This window comes from Taeniopygia guttata, chromosome 3 (assembly GCF_048771995.1).
Source record: "Taeniopygia guttata chromosome 3, bTaeGut7.mat, whole genome shotgun sequence".
Lineage (NCBI taxonomy): Eukaryota > Metazoa > Chordata > Aves > Passeriformes > Estrildidae > Taeniopygia > Taeniopygia guttata.
Window position 1 is genome coordinate 36,518,802 of NC_133027.1, and position 17,984 is coordinate 36,536,785.

The following is a 17,984-nucleotide window of genomic DNA, read 5'->3' on the forward strand; positions in this document are numbered from 1 at the left end:
AAGGCTAGGCTCAACTAGCAACTGAAGCAGGGCCTGAAAGCTGTCTCTGAACCATGTATTACGGTGGCTGCTTTAGCAAAGTTTAATAGAAAGTGCTACTAAAAGTAATTTTCAGCTGCTACTTCACATATCTGCCCTTAGGAAATGAGTCTTTTTCTTTAAAACACCGAGAGAAAAAAAAGGCTATATTTTCAATACTGTATATTTAAAATACAGTTCTTTACTGCTAAAGAAAAGTGTTTCAAACTTCTTGGTAGAAATCAAAGGGAACATGAAATTTGGCATAAAACAGCACTGCAAGATTATCTGCTATCTTGAAATTGCTGTTGTGCCATGAAAGACATCCAACATGATTACACTATGTCTCATTACTCATCTTAATCATTAACACTACTCACAGGACCAATGGCATGTATTTATGGATATCAAGCAGACATTTGGACGGAAAGAAGAAAAGTTCACGACTCCAGTTAAAGTAAACATCTACACTTAAAAGTTGAATGAAACCACATTTAGTAGATACAGCACAGTGGAACACAGCCAGTGAAAAAAATAATAACAACAGCAAGTGTTTCCAAATATTTCTTCTATGTGCAGTTTAAATATAAATTTTACATTAGGTTTGTGAAGATACTCTTATCTTGGATAACAAATATGCTTCTGCTCAAAGTCTCTCCATAGCTTTTCAACGTATTACAACTTCACTAATGCAGATCCGAAATCATTCTGTCTACAAGAGCTATGAGGTACAGTGCACAGATCTACAAATCTTTTTATCTATAACTGCTAGTTTGGAATATAAAGGAAAAACTTCAAGAAGCATTCCTAAATGATTGTGATTGTTCTGACCAGACAAAACCCCTGTACAGATAGAGAAATTTAGTATTTTCATCATGGGCCAATAAAAATCAAAACAGAAAATATAAATATGTACTGCAACTTTTTCCCTATTTGCCTTTGCAAGCACCAGAAGAAAAACGCAAAAGGATCTAATTAAAAAAAAAAAAAAGCCATAAGGATAAAAATACAAAGCAATATAATCTCAAACATGCATAAAAGAATATTAATACTTGGCCTTTGAAACTGACAACATATTAAGTCTTGACATTACCCTTTTGCCTGGCTTTGGCTATTACTTCAATGTGTTTCATTGCTGCCTTGAGCATCTTCTTTGTTATAACCGTTGGAATGTCCACCTGAAGAATAATTTCAAAATCAAACCAAAACTGTTCTATTTTTTTCCCCCGCAAAATTTATTACAGACAACCATCAATCATAGTAATTTGCTTATATGTTCCAGTTTGAACCATATAATGAACCATTAAGAAATAATTCAAAATTCTCTAGGTGAGCTGACAGGGACCTCATTCTTCTGCCAAGGTACTAAATGCCATAAACAACACAGTTAATACATTTATTGTCAACTCATTCGCATTATGATTTTTTCATTGCAATAAACATAGCAAGGCAGTGTGACTTTTGAGTCACAGTATATGAAACCCAGTTCTATGGGACGATTGGACCACCAACAAAAGGATCAAGTTAACTATGCTCTGCTTTAACATCTGCATGCCTTAACACACTGTAGTCGTGTCCACAAGGACTAAAACCAAAGAGAAACCTTCCTACTCACAGGCAGAAAAAATGTCACCCTTCAAGTGATGGCAGAACCCAAAGAGAATTTGAGTTACAGAGTCAAAAGATCATTAGTGCCAAAACCAAAACCATGTGATCATTAGCCAAACAAAAAACATGGATGATCTAATCAAGGATTGTATTAGGGTCCTGCATTTCTATTTTCTCTGGTGGCTACAAAAACTGAAGGAGAACAATTCAGGCACAAATTACTTTGTCTTAGCCCTGCTCTAAACAGGCTCTGATCGAGGTGCTCAGGGCCGTATCCAAGCTGGTGCTGAAAACCTCCTGAGCTGAACACAGTCACCTCCTCCAGCCCCAATAATCTTGGTGGCCCTTTGGTTGAACCTGCACCACTTTCTTTTAAAGAAGAGCCCAAAACTGGCTTAGTATCCTACATGCCATCCAAAGAGTATCAAGTGAAGGCAGATAATCACTTTCCTTGATTTTCTCTGCTTCTGTCACTACAGCCCAGGATGGTGTTGGTGTTTTAAGCTGCCATTGGTAGCTCATATTCAGCTCACAGCCTACTATGGGCCCAGGTCTTGGCAGCAAGTACAGCTTCTCCCTGAAGCCAGTCAGACCCCAGCCTGTACAGTTTCAAGGGATTCTTTATCACCTGCAGCAGTTTTCACAGAAACTCATCTAGAAGGTGATTTACACGTTGCATACTCTTTATTTTAAACAAGAGACACCTCAGAGATGCAAAAACATACACCTGTGAATGTTCAAAATCTAAGAATTTTGAACAAGTTTCTTTCCTAATGGAAGGATCCCTCAATACAGCATCTTGCTGGACAAGTAAAGAGACAAAGCAATTGCAAAGGCCACCAGAGCTGAGAGAAAAGTTGGTATTTTTTATTCAATTGTACAAGGAGAATATTACATATTCCTGCACACTCCCCTATGATATTTGAGGTGTACAGCTATGACCGGACCTGGCCAGCCCCAACAAGCCAGTACAATTGACTGGAGCTGCCTAAAAATAAGGTCAGCTCCTGTTTACAAGCACAAAAGGACAGGCTCCTGCTTTTCAATGTAAAACCCTGTCTTCTGTGCCTCACATTCCAACAGTAATTTCTAGAAATTAAGACTTTCCTATGGCTTGTAAGGAGAGGACAGTGTTTCTTCCTGCAGAGGTAACTCAAAGAGCACAGCTAAGGAAATTATTATCAACACTGCGGCAGACACCGCAAACTTTTGTCAAAAACTTCAGTCAGATGCAGGGTTATCTATACCACACTGTACAAAGGCATGGTATAACCCTTCTGTTTCGCTTCAAAATCTTTAACCAATCCAGAAATGGCCATAGCAAAAAAAAAAAAAAATCTAGATTTGAAGTATTTCAGCATACATTTAAGAGCTGACTGGCCTGTAGTGCTTCTAACTTCATTCAACAACCATGCTTTGACCTAGGCAGCTTTAAACAAAAAACAAAAGCATTCTTTTCATTAAAGCAATTTGCAATTTTAAGTCTCAATTCAAAAGTAGACTATTCTTTCACAAAAAAAATATAAAGATTTCATCTAAAAAATGAAAAAAGAACCTGTGTTTTCTTACACAATTCTTCCTCTATTTAAACATTTTATCTCTATTAGCTAGAACTATTGCTTTCAAGCATTTAATAATAAATCCATAAGAGAGTACAGCTGCTTGGCAAAGGTATACAACTATTTTATTTTTCAACTGATGATGATGAATTTCTCCTCAACATATGTATTTCTGTGATTAACTTTATTTTGTATGGTCCCCTGACGGTGCTTAATACTGACACGTGTCTTGAGTGTTTGTTGCACATATTGCCTACCCAGAGAGCTGAAGATAATATAATTTAAATCCTCACTGTTAAAGGCAGAGATGGTAAATTAACACTCTACTTCAAGATGCTGTAACTCACTTGAGATATCCCAATCAATGCCTTATTACATGATCAATACAGGAGACACGGTCACTTTCTGAGTCAACAAAGGATCCATGAACAATGCAACTAACACCAGTAAGTATTACAACCCCAAATTAAATTTTAAGACCTTGGTCTAGATTTTTACTTTGAAGCTTTACTCCACTTTCACATCTCCATACAATGTCTGTGCTACATGGATTTCCTAATCTTCCCCCGTACTCATTTTAAAAAGCAACATGTCTGATTTAGAGACAAGAGAGTTATCTGGATTTGATATATAAGAAGGAAAGAATCACACTGTTAAGAAGTCATGACAGGGTCAAGTACAACTTGTAGTTCAGGAAATATTGCTGTAAGTAAGGAGGGGGAAAAAAAGACACATATTTATGGTAGTGGCTCCAACAGAGAGGCCAGCACTGACTAATTCTGGAAATTGAGTTAGCAACCCTTTCTGTTTACAACAGCCAAAAAGTTACAAGCAGTTCCTGTGAAACAAGCTTGAAGCACTTCACCAGGAAATACTTGTGCTGTTAAAAAGAGTGCACATACAAAAAAAGTATATGCTAATAGATTAAACACATCAAATAAAAAGTATGTGCTAATAGATTAAACACAGCAAATAAAAACTTCTAATCTTTAGCACTCAAAATGCTCCTGAAGAATTGCATTAGTGTAAGAACCACATCTGGTTTAATTCTTACCTGGTCACCTAATGACAGACTACTCTTTATAGACAATGTAAGGGCCTTGTTTGCATTTTAAGAAGATAAGCAAGCAGAAGCTAGAACACAGCTCACCATTTTCTAGTAGGTCTTTTTCAGTAATTCTCAAAATGGTTTCCACTTGAATTAAGTCACCAAAAGACAGCTAAAAGATCACAAGGTTTTAATAATGCCTTGCACTGGTGTAATAAATATATCAATTTGCAAGAACTGGGGAAAGGTTTGAGTCACAAGGGACCTTCACAGACCACTTATTCCAACCCCCAGCCACAGCAGGGACATCTTCCACTAGAACTGGCTGCTCAAAGCCATATCCGACATGATGCTGAACACTTCCAATGATGAACCTTCAGAGATGGTTTACAACTAGGAAGGGGACAAGCTCCAGAATGATGGGGTAGATACCAAAAAGAAGTAACTCAGATGGTTAGAAACAACGTACACTGTAAGGCTGACTTCAGAATCACAATTAAAAAAAAAAAATTAAGAACTCACAAGAGATGAATATCAATTAATTCTGATGGAAAACCAACACTAATACCTTTAAGTCACCTTACCTTGTGAATTCTCCGAACTAAGACAGATGCAAAAAACCGTAGTGTTCCTCTCAGCTCATCCACTGAGGACTCATCATCAGTAATATTTCTGCAGTGTTTCAAACCATGGCACATGAGAAAACAGAATAAAATAAATCTCTATTAATCCAACCACAATACATCTGGCACTATTAAAAGCATAAGAATAAAAGTGTTCAACAGTCATACTTCAGCTGGAATGAACTGAAATGAAAGTTACCAGAGAGTCAGCAGTCTTCTGTCTGAGGAAAATACACAGCATTCTCACAAGGTCTGTGCACACAACGGCTTAAGAAAAACATCAGGAAATTGCAATGATATACCAATTCCTGCTGTCATATACTATCTGCATGATTTTGACTGAGTAAAATCTAACCTAGTTTCTACATATGGAAACACATCCAAACTCAATGGTATAAAGGAAATTGAAATTATTTAAAGTGGCTTCTGCTTGGAAGCAAGAATTTAAATAGATTTCCAAATCGCTACATCAAAATATCATCCAAACTTTTAACCTGGCTTGACAGTTTCCATCCACTGCAATAAATACGTGCAGTGAAAACTCATGGTAAAAATACTTAAATGTGATTCAGGAAGAAAAATACCTAACTCCATGATGTTTTTGGAAAACTGAATGAAAACAGGAAATACACTAAGTCTTAAATGAAGAAACTGCAACTAAACTGAGTGGAAAAAATCATAATACCAGCATTCCACAAAATGCAAGCAAAAACCAAAAATCTAACTGTTATTAATATGAACTTTAAAGCATGACTAATACATTGGTAAAACTAAAGTATAATAGTTGAATAATGACAAAACAAAGGAAGTTGCATTAGTTTTAACTAATGATCATATGCAAGAGCCATCACACTTTTTGGTGAAAAATAAGTGTAGTAAGTGGAAATATTACTTGCATTATAAGAGAACCCTACAAGCAAGAACAGAACATTTAAAAATAGTTTTAAAAATTATGCATAAAATATTTTACATTATACAGCATTCAACTTTTAAAGCATTTTTAGCCTGGGTTATAGAATATCCAAAGGCATGTTGATGATGAACAATCAGGTACATATACCAGAGATACCAGTGACCCGAGAGTCAAAGTATGCAACTAATTGCATGGGGAAAAAAAAAAAAAACACCTCAAAGAAAGCAGCCTGGCACAAGAATCACAACCATCCTCCAAGAGCTAATCAAATGCAGATAAGAACATTGCAGGGGAAAGTTTGGTCTAAGATCAGCAGCTGACATTTTATAAGCAATATGGTTAGAAAATACCCACACTGTCAAAGGGATTAAGATTGCCAAGGGATTAGCAAACAAACTGTATTACAGCATTACTAGCATTTGACAGACAAGAAGATATATGAAGTAATTTGGACCAAGAAGTTGTTATTTTATTGACAGTTGGATAACCAGTATCTTAGCTAACTCAACTTGGACACAACTTTATGCCACATATTCTCACAACAGATTTGCAAAGACATTCTTTTAATCACCAGCAGACTGAAGACTGGCGAAAGAAACATCATGAACCTGTAAAATGTCAAATCTACAGTGACTCAGGGGAAAGACCAAATAACCCTCTTGGAAACATTTTAAAAGCTGGCTGTGTTTTCCCAGAACTTTAGGACTATTAATTGTAAACAGTTACAAAGTCTAATGTCTCAAGAGAGATACACCCAACTGCTATTGCATCCAAAGCCTTACGGGATTCACTGATAAATGTAAATCACATACAAATAACAAAGTGATATTTTTCCTCTCTGTGTCAATTATTCTTACAAAACTTGGCTAACTCCCTTCAAAAAGATGTAGAAAATAAGTCACAAGCTAATAAAAATGTAAAGCTATGGTTTGTAACTCAACAAAAATTCAGAATTTTTCATGCCTTACTTGCATTTAAAAAGAACTTGCATTTAAAATAGAAGCAGCTCTATATATGAAAACATGGTGTTTAGTCACCACCAAAGAAAAATGTTTTCATAGCAATGTATTACAAAAAATGTAGTAATTACTGAATTCTGAACTAATCTGAGAGAACTGGAGTTGCAGTACCATGAATGACCAAAAATATTTAGTAAGCACAGAGTGAGCCATTTAAATTAACACTGGTATAAGCAAGATATTATATAGTTTTCCTGTACAGCATAAGCAAAATACTTAGACCCATGTTTTGTAGCTCTACAAACTTGGGATTGCTTACAACTATGCTCTATTCTTCTCACAAAGTTGAAAAAAAAGATGTTAATATAACCAGCATAAATACTTAAAAAAAAAAAAAACCAAAAATGCACACAGGTATAATGACCAATTGCAGTAGAGTTCACTGGATTTTAAGGACTAACTCTCGTTCCCCTAAAGTGGTCTGAATTTAGGACCTGCTTAAATTTTAAGCTGCTAATAAAAAATTAGAAACTCTTACACAGTTTATTAATGAAACAAACATAAACCAGATTTTATATGCTTATAGCACTTCTATTCCTAAGCAAAAAAATCCATTATTTTATCTTGCAGCACGCCCTGTAAACATTACACTTCCCTGGTTTCTCACTGAGATACATCCTGGTAACAATAATGTCCAAGACAGCATCAGTTGGCACAACACATAAAACAAAAAACAAAACAAAAAACAAGTTTGGTTTTTTTAATAAATAAATAAATAATATAAAAAAGAGGTATCTTCTGCACAAAATCCATTCACATGAAAGGCAGAGCAGCTAGCCCAAGGATTTATGCCCAAAGTTTTCTTTGCAAAGGAACGTAGCCAACTGTTTCAGCAGCCTCTCTGCCAGGTATGAATTGCCTGCTAGTGCTCACCCAGCCACGCTGCTAAATAAGGACAGCATGGATGCAAAGGCTCTGGGAAGAATTAACCTTGAGTGAGGCTCGTTTGCTCAGAAAACAAACATGTCCTGGATGCAGGAATCCTCACTCCCAGGTGATGTCAGCTTTGCCAACAGTGCAGGTACAGCTAGAGTAGGGAAAGTCAGAGCTGACATGCTCTACAACCAGCTATGGCACACAGACACAGTTCAGGTCCCCCTGCAGACCCCCTGCTGGAAACACCTGAATGTCTAGACTAAATAGCATCAGCTCTGACATTACTACTGTTAAACAGAAACCTTTCAGGTTTCAGTTTAAACCTTTCAGGTTTCAGTTTAAGCCTTTCAGGACCGAGCTGTTTCCTGTAGAATTGCTTCACTGAACTCCCAGTATTTCAGGTTCACTGAAAGCTTGTTAGATTTCTTCCGCATGGTGTGAATTTACGGAACTAGTTGAAAATCCGGAGGTGCAGCCATACAGAACTTAGGGCAGGAACACCTACACTGCTCACCAGAGGGCAGGGTGGAGCAGAATGTAGGCTGGCTGGCTTCATACAAAGTGTATTTTACACTGCATTTCAAACTGTACATTATATATATAGTGAATTATTATCCCCACCAGATGATGTATTCCAGACTTCCACTGCCTTGGCAGTCAAAGAGATAAGTTAATTGGTGGAAGCCAAGTTTTCTTGTCAGTCCATAATAAAGACGTTAAAGACACCTTCCACCAGCCAAGAAAAAACTGTTTTCCAATCATGCAATACAGGAGATGGTTGTCTTACATTTGTTACTTTATCAACAACCCAATAGAATATGCTCTAGTTTTCTGTATTTGAAAGTTTAAAACCTTGAGATTTCCAACTTGCATTCACAACACGTGGTGCTAAAGCTCCCTCTGCTGTTTGCATCAGCAGTGAAGTTTTACACTTCAGCATATTCAACACACAAATTTAAAGGTGGGACATGAAGTATTGGCCACAATCAAAAACCCAAGAGGCAAAGAAGTCTGAACAGTAACTTTTGGGTCCCAGAGATAGAAAACAATCCAAACGACACAGAGTAAAAATAAAATAAAGCATAATTTTTTTAGGACAATTTGAACTTTCCATTCCATGAAAAAGTCAAATTTAAGAATTAAGGCAAGGTGTTGTTTTAACACATTAATACCAGCATTATCAGTTAGAAAAATTTTATTATCTTCTTACAAATACTGCAAAGCACTAACTAATACATAAAAGTACAAGGAAGAAAACCCAAAAGAAAAAGAAAACAACACAGAAAAAAATCATCAGCCATAATCTTTTCTTTATTCACTATTTAATAGTTATTTGCACAGTACTATTCTATTCAGCACAAAATAATCACCGACAGTCTTAAATGTAGGAAATTTATAAGATGATCTTCAACAAGTTTGCCATAGATATTCTAAATATCTTTTCTTTAAAACCCTGCAAAGTTTTTTGGTTTTTTTTTTAAGCAATGTGATAAATCAGTATGCTTCTAATCTGGAAGTAAATTTCAGAGGTAGTGACGGGTTGAATTTTTACAGAGATTTTCATCAATGTGTATTTAGTTCCAAGTAAGAGTTATCACAAAATGAACATATAAAAATAGACAATCGAGAAGCGTTTTTAGGATGAAATCTAAATTTCAGAACCACCTCTATTTTAACTACATTATTAAAAAATCTGTTCTACTCTGCTAGAAGGCAATAAAACAATTATTTCTAGCACTCAAAAGTATGCTTTACCTTTCCCTAAGGAAACAGAAATGTTTATTTTCAGGTGTCAAACTTCTTAAACAGGTTGACAAATATTTATGATATTAAAAATAGTAACTTTTAGGTAAAGCTCATACCTGTACCATGGATAAATAAAGTTTTCCAGCACCAACTCAAGCACCTGTGCAGAACAAAGACAACCATGTTATAAAATAAACAGTTTACTACAAATCCCTGTTAGAAAGTTAACATCACAAACACCCTCCAAAACTCAAAGGACATAATTTATACATGATAAAACATAATGTCTAAGTTGTGATCTTGTTGCTAGATCAACCATTTTGCATTGTAATCAATACTTTCGGCAAGTAACAAAGCAATGGTTTCATCAGGTATCAACAAGAAACATCTGCCACAAGTACTATCAGTAACATGAAGCACAGTGCCATGGCCACTACCAGGCAAATGCTACAAAAATTGTAGTCTTACCTTAAATAGCCCATCCCTAGATTTTCAGATCAGTCCCTGTTCTTTTCTGATGCAGCATGGAGCATCCCATAGGCACAGTTACATACTACACTTACACACACCTCCATCCTTTTTCACCCAAATCTCCACCTTCAAGGTGGGACAGTCATTCCTGTATGCTCACTACTCTCAAAGAAAGCAAAAGAAGAGTCATAAATAGCAATTCCTATGAAAGCCAGCCGTAACAAGGAAGGAGACAAAAGGATGAAGTTTTCTTAAGATTCCTCTTTCTCCACTATAGCCCCAAGATATCACCCACACTACCTTCTCCCACTGCAACCTATCCCTTTAATTGAATCAGTGTTTTAGAGATCAGTTTACCCCCAACAGCATCAATGCTGATGAGGAGAGTAAGAGAGAATACATGTGCTGCTATGTGAGGCTGCTCACCATGTTCTGCTGAAGGAAAGGTTTTCCAAAGCCACCATGTACAAATAAAAATGGGAAGTCTGTTAGAAAGGAAAGCTGAATGTAACAGCTGATGCACAAGTGTCATTCATGAGAGTAAATGCTATTCTTCCTACAAGATCTGCTGCTGCATTCATTCACACAGTATGCACTGCAAGAATTCGAGACATACTAAATTTATACTATCTTTAGGGTATTACATGGTTCTGCTCCTCTCATGATTATAAAAGCATACTCAATAAGAAACACACATGGCCTTTTTAATTCTTCTCAACCCTTCAGAGGTGAGCAACTCATGAATACTCTTTTTCTGTCTTCACTAGTAAGAATATCACCTACTCAGATTGGATAAGCTACTTTCTCTTCTCCAGCTGTTCCACTTCAGTGATTTTCTTCCCCTCTCTCTGAAGAGATGTTTTGCAGCTTGGGATAACATTAGATGTCTGTGTTATGGACCACACAAAGTCATCAGTGTCTTTTCTCCTACCCTTACATGCTACAGCAGTAATAGATCTCAAAACTGTAATACCATCATGTGCTAATGATGGATGGGTAAGCTAAATGTTTTATCATGTTGTCCTGTGTCATCCCACCTCCCATCTCATATTTCTATTTATAAGCAGGGTGTAAGGGTGAAGGAAATGACAACAGATGCTTCAATTCCCAGTCTAGAATAGACTAAGGAATCCCAGAGAACCTTCTATGAAAGTTAATCTTCAGACAATAGAAAGGAGTCCTCATCCAGCTCCAGTCAGCAATCACAGGCCATTGGCCTTAAAAGCAGTATATTAGACTACTTAAACTGATTTCCCTGATAGCTTCCATACCACTACATGAGCCACCAATTTACTCCACAGAAATCTCAGTCTCGCAAGTATTGTGAAAATAAACCTCTTTCAAAGTTCAAAGTGCACTCTTCAGAAGTGCCTTACAGAAAGCTTGCAAAAAAATACATCTGTCTATTAAAGGAGCCCTTTTCCTTTTTCCTCCACTTTTCCTCTGTGCCTCCCCATCAGGAGCAACAGCAGCAGAGCATCTTCTTTTTGGAGTGGAAAGCGCACTTGCAGAGCCTTCAAGCATGGAACAGTGCATTCAAAGGGATACAATGAACTCCTCTTGAAACATCTTTTTCATTTATGACTACTTTTGAACTGAGAGCCTGTCTATCAAGCCTTCCATGAATGTGCCACTACAAATTCAGTTCATCAGATGCTAACATAACTTTTTGGTCCTCACTTCCTCTATAGTCCTATAGAGGCCTCTGAAGGCACTAGAAGAATTGTTTCCAACAGTGAGAGATCTGATCCTTACTGCTGCCTCAGCAAAACATGCTTCTGAGATTCATCTTCCCATGGTTATTAAATAAGCAAGGAAAGTAAAAAAAGGTGCAAGACCTGATGATCCTTCCCACTCAGAAGTGGAAGACAAAGTCTCCTTCAGACTCATCCCATGTTGTAGTAACTGAGCGCCAGCCGAACCATTTTGCAGACTTGCCAGTGTTTCTCTTCCACAGCCACACTGTAAGAGCAAGTACTCTTGGTACTGCTTCCACAGAACACTGCAATCCCACTAGGCAAAGACACAGAGACAGCATGCACAGAGACAGACAACTAACTCAAAATGCACTTTTCACTGGAGTCCACTTATCGCTGGTCAAGATATCAGAAGGTGAGACAAATTTTGCTAGTACTCAGATTACCTATATGACCCTAATAAAAAATGTGTGGACACAGAGAGCAGCCCCTACTTGCAAATCAATTAAACACATGGCATGGCAGAGGCAGTTAAGTATGATGCTCCATTCCACCAAGGTGCTGTACAGAAGTTAAAGCAGAGCTACTGTGTGAAATCATCCCTACTGCAAAAATCTAAGTACTCCAGAAGTAATAAGCCATTGACTGCCACTAACTGGATTTCAAAGCATGAAGTCCATACTGTTTTTCCAACCCTATCAGCATTCCAGCCTGTGTCAGTGTGATTCTGCTGGACAGAAAAAAAATTGCCCCATCATCCACTGCATTTTCATGAAGCACTGGGGAAGCAGGACATGTGTACCCACTTCCATTCTACCAACAACAAAAATATTATTCAGGCTCAATTGCTCACACTTCACACACGCCAATGAAGTAGATGGGACACCTCAAAAAATGACAGCTAATGATAAGCCATTTCCTTGTCTGTAAAGTATTATTCTCCAGTTTTAAATACAAATGATGAGTAATTTCATTTAAAATCTACCTATTTTTTCAAGCATTTTGCAAAATGACTGGTTTTACTATGCATGGGCAGCTTGAAATTGGAAAGAGATTACAACTGTAAAGCCAAATGCAGCAGGTAGCAATATAAACAGCAGCTGAATTTAAAAAAAAAAAAAAAAAAAAAAAAAAGAGAAATTATTTTCTAGCATGAACTGTAACACTGCAAGCTAGTCGGTCTTTGCTGCTGAGAGGAACTTTTTGGGGACTGCCACACAACTGACCCCAATTGTCAGGAGGAGGAACTGTAGAGAAAAGTGATGACTGAATCAGTAGCAGATCAGAACTACCAGGCCCAATTAGAACAGAAAGGAGCAATGATTTGGTACAAAAACCACAATAACAATTATAAAGTCTCAAAAGACAGCACAACCTGACAGCTGAGGCCACTTCCTGGGGCTAGAACAAGCCATTCCAATATGAAAGTATACACTCCATTGTGTTACTGCAAGATTTCAGGACTTGCAAAGAGCACATTCCAGCAATAACTGATTTCTTGTCATGCATTTGTCTATTTCTTGCTTTTAGAAAACAAAAAATTATAGTCTTATAATTGAATCAAGAACCTGAGAAGAATTAAAAAAGTGAGATCAAAAGACAGCAGCACCGTGATCCAGTGAGACTTTTTATTCAGCATGCTGACAGAGAGTAGCTGAGCAGCTTTCTACAGACTTGACTTGTAACTGTCCCTCACATATCAAAAATGAAATTGTAGAGAAAAAGATGAATTCATTAACAGAACAAGAGGATTAAATTCTCCTTTATACAATCTGTAGCACCTGGATTACACACAATGTAAAACTGACCAACTGATATAATGTCCTAATTCAAAAAGAAAGAAAACATTGTAGAAACAAATATAATGCAAAATTGATTAAAAAATGGAAACAAAATTATACTTAAGTCACTGCTTTATTTTGGTGCAGGATGCAGCCCAAATTATAAAATATTGATGGACATATGGTTGAGACAGTTTAGCCTTCAACTATAACAACAAGCACAGGGAGGAATGTCCAGGCACAGGTTTTGTTATTTTTCTAAACCATGCACCGCAGCTGAATAGACTAAAACAAGGCTGCAAAGGTTAAGAATTTGCTAAGTGAGACAAACTATCATCACAATCCAAGAAGAAAAATCCATACTTGTGAGGAAAACTTGGATTTCTTCTGATTTGAGTGTGTATTAAATTATTCTGAAAGCACTTGAAAACACAAGTTTGAAGGCTATACACCTGGTTCAAATTAGAAACATTTGGAAATGAGAATATGGCCAAAATTCTTCAAGCTGCAAAAAAAGAACTAGAAAAATTAAAACATAATTTAAAAAATCAAAAATTATTCCAAGTATTGGAAGGAACAGCTTTTTAGAAACAGGCTGCACTCCACACTCCTTTAGAATCTAATTAACCTTAATTCATTTTACACTGTATCAGCTTCTCTCTAATGTATGACTAACGAGGAAAAGAAAATAAGAGCAGTCTCTCCTTCCAACCTGAAGCAGGCTATCCAATTCCAGGCCAGCATTACATGCTGCATCCTCAGAGCATGTGGTCAAGAGGAATATGGTGTGAGCAGAACCCCTTGCTACCCTTTTAAACCAGTAGAGAAGAACTACAATGAGGAACCATGCAATGAGATGTCTCATGCCAAACAGTATCTGTCCAACACAGGTGAAAAAGGTGGCTCAGGCTACCTCGAGGAGGGTGACCCTGGCTCGCTGCCCTGGGAAGATCCAGAACTCAGGCCTGGTTCTTCCCTCCAGTTAAGCGCACAAAGGAGGTAATGAGAAGCATGGGCATGGATACACATAACCCACATCTGCAGTGCTAAATAAAGCAGGGCCTGGGACACACCACTGAAGTGAAAAGTAACAGCAAAGAAAAGGCCACTATTTCAGTAAAAGCAGAACTACAGCAACCACATACAAAATGCCAAGAAGATAACTGTGGTATCTACTCATATCACTTGCAAAGAGATACTACAAAGACCCTTTTCAGCATCAAATTCCCATTTAAGCCAAACAAGAAAATTTCCAGTTCTTCAGCATTTACAACATCCTTGGTTAGACTGCCACAGTTATTTGGTACCCCAAATCCTAAAAATATTAAATGCCTAGAAGCATTTATTTTACATTCTATTATTAAAGCAAGAGTCTATTGAAATTCTATTCAGCAATATTGTCATTTTAATGCACTTAAAATTAGTTTAAAAAACAGATTAAGTAACTTTAAAAGAATAAAAGTTTATTTCTGAAATCACAGAAGTCACTTCATCCAACTAGTGGAAGTCAACAAGTTGTTACCTGTTGTTTTCTAAAAACATTCCTTAACTGTCCATTCCTTCCTTAATGTTTTCATTCTCCTCCCACTCCTTCAGTGGGCCATGCTTGGGACAACATCTCATAGAGCTGAAGTTTTAGCTTATACCACAGACACACATGGCTCTGACTCCATACACCATGCTGTTAATTGCAAGAACTGACACACAAAAACTGACTCACTTCTGCCATGCCAGTTCTTCATCCTCCTACCACAGAACCCCAAAGTTGGAATTCTAAATAAATGGATATTAATCTACATATGTGCTTGTGTATTTCCCTAGCTTCAAAAAAGACAAAGCTTATCTGTTTAGCTCCCAATACATTTCAAAAATTACTAATCAAGGAAACAAACAAAAACCAAGTCCAAAGAAAAACTGCTCTTCAAACAGCTATTTTTAAAAAAAGATTAGAACAAAACAAAATTACTGATTCACGGTCTTGCTACAGAAGATACATATGCTGTTCTTCTTTGAGTAAATTCAGCAATTTCTTTTTTAAGACAGTTTGTTACAGCCTTGTCTGATAATTTTAAATAGATTAATGGAATGGTTTGGGTTGGAAAAGACCTTAGAGATCATCTAGTTCCCATACTGTACCATGGGCACCTTCCACTTGGCCAGGCTGCTCCATCCCACCTGGCTTCAAACACTTCCAGGCATAGGGCAACCAAAAGTTCTCTAGGCAACCTGTTCCAGCACCTCATCATGCTCACAGTAAAGAATTTCTTCTCAATATCTAATCTAAACCTACTCTATCAGTTTGAATCCATTCCCCCATGTTCTTTTAACAGTCTTTTTTCCATCTTTCTTGTAGGGTCCCTACCATCAAATTATGATCTTCATCACAGAACTTTTGTAACTGGAGCAAATCATCTTTTACCCTCAACTACAAGAAACTAAGCAGGCTGAAATCCTTAACTTTTTAAGACTCAAGCATGTGTTCAATTTTAATTGTTCTTTCCATTATTCTTCCCAATTTGCACAGACATTTTTTCTGTGTTCTAGGTGCACTGCTACACAAGCAGTCCATGTTTAAAAGCAGGCCATCTTGGCTCCCTGCTTCCAGCAAACATTCCTTTGACTTGACTTTTACATGAACAAGTTAAAACACCTGCAAGGTACATATGAACTATCTAGTGAACCAGAAGCAAAAGGTTTCAAAGACATGTAATAAAAACCTGCAGAATTTGTACTGAATGTACAGAATGTACGAAAGAAATGATGTACCAATTACCTCTGAAAGTGATGCATCAACCTTGGAAGGCACTTTCAGATCCAGCCATGGCTGATAGTTTTCCAGAAGCAAAGTAGGTCTGTAGGAGAGCATGGAGAAATTTATGTAACAATGTGCAATTGACAGTTTCCTACTGTGGTGTGTAAAGTGGTAGCAGTACCAATCTTATGAGTGCCACATATGTAATTTACCTGTGCCTCTTGCATTTGACCTTGCCACATACAGCACAGCTGTGACCCTGGGGAAACAGCTCCGGCAATTCCAGCTGCTAAGAGATTTGGACAAGTTTACATTCTCCAAAATAATGACTCTATTAATACAGACACATTTGTGAATTTCCTTTCAGAGCATTTCCTTTCAGAGCTGTTACAGAGAACTGAATAAAGACAAACTTATTCTTCCATCAGGAAAACAAGATAACAAAGCATGGAATGAAAAACAACCGAATCTTAAAAGAAAAATTGCTACTGCTGAAACAAAGTGAGAGGACACAGGTATCTTTTCACATCTCCACTCACCTCACCGTACAATAATCAGTTTAGCAACAGACCAGATGATTTTTCTGCCTTACTCATAGTCTTGACCTACTGCAACTCTACCTTTTTAGCCCCATGAAATTCTACACTGAATTGTTTTAAGTTAGAAAAGAGCAATTTGCTTTGGGAATATTTTTCTCTTTGAAGTGCAGTACTGCTTAGAGAATTTCAATTACAGTAAGCAAAAAAGACTCAACACTGGCCTGCCAAAAGGAGGACAACTTTAGAAAAGAAAAATCCCCACTAAAGAAGCAAACAACAACATAGTTTCTCCACTGCAAAATGTACAATGAGGGAAGCAGGAAACGACATCCTTGAACACTCCAACAACCGGCCTTGCAGCCACATGTGGATTTGATGGCACTATGCAGAAACACGCAAAGAATTCAAAGTACTAACCATCATTTATTTGCCACAAAACACCTGTCAGAAGGAGTGTATGAGCTGTACTGACGCACAGTATTTCTGAAAGCAGCTAGGATTAGACAAAAATTGTCTCCATACAGATTCTTATCATATTTTTAAAAAGCACAAGACTCTTCACAGGCATATTTACCTTGGGTTTATATTTTATTGTGAACAGAATATTGGGCAGGAGGGAGTCCGGTCCCAAGGAACAGTAGAAGGTGACGACCCCAGCCACGAAGGACCAGAAGACCATCAGAACATGAAGATACCTTACAGACACACAGGAAGGAAAAGGCGCTGTGTGAGAGGACGCAGCGCCGCCCGCGCCCGGCTGCCCGCCCGGCCGCCCGGTTACCGATTGAGGAGGAGGGTGGCGGCGCCCAGCCCCAGCAGGAGGCAGCAGGAGAACGGGTACTGCCGGCAGATCTCCCGCAGCCCCTCGGCGCCCCGCAGCCGCCGCAGCAGCCTCCGCCCGGCCGCCCGCACGCCCCCCATGGCGGCCCTGCCCGCGCCGGCCGGGCCGGAGGCGGCGCCGCTTCCGCTGCCGGCGCCCGCTGATGGCGGCGCCGCGGCCGCGTCAGGGGCCGCCCGCAGCCGGGCGGGGACAGCGGCGGGGCGGAGCCGTGCCCGCGGTCCCTGAGGCCCCGCCGCGGCGTCCGCAGCTGCGCTGTGACACGTAGCGTGCTGGGCGCTGTAAATAGAAGGTCTCGTTATAAATACTTGGGCTCTGGACAACAAGGGGTTCCCAGCGCCAAGCGGCCAGAAAGTGCGACGTCTGATTAAATGCTCTATATTTGGATGATGACTGAACTAAATCATTCAGCGACTGGAACACTAAAACCCTATAAGCACCACTCAAAGTTTCATATATTGGCTGCGAAGAAAAGGAAAAGTAATAAGATCCCACC

General features: G+C 38.3%; 1 protein-coding gene across 5 annotated transcripts in view; it reads right to left on the reverse strand.

Moving 5' to 3' along the window:
* SNX14 (sorting nexin 14) overlaps positions 1-17,644 on the reverse strand; it is a 45,967-nt gene extending 28,323 nt beyond the window's left edge. For 3 of the 5 annotated variants that reach the window (XM_030267549.4, XM_032747233.3, XM_030267546.4), the window contains exons 1-7: positions 17,432-17,644; positions 17,225-17,345; positions 16,324-16,400; positions 16,133-16,211; positions 9,527-9,570; positions 4,818-4,905; positions 1,112-1,196 (exon numbers count right to left, since the gene is read on the reverse strand). In XM_030267549.4, coding sequence (XP_030123409.1) covers positions 1,112-1,196; positions 4,818-4,905; positions 9,527-9,570; positions 16,133-16,211; positions 16,324-16,400; positions 17,225-17,345; positions 17,432-17,571 — 634 coding nt within the window. In that variant the 5' untranslated portion in view covers positions 17,572-17,644. The remainder of the gene's footprint in view (positions 1-1,111; positions 1,197-4,817; positions 4,906-9,526; positions 9,571-16,132; positions 16,212-16,323; positions 16,401-17,224; positions 17,346-17,431) is intronic. The other 2 variants (XM_030267550.4, XM_030267548.4) reach the window with 1 other exon arrangement.
* Positions 17,645-17,984: the final 340 nt, after the last annotated feature.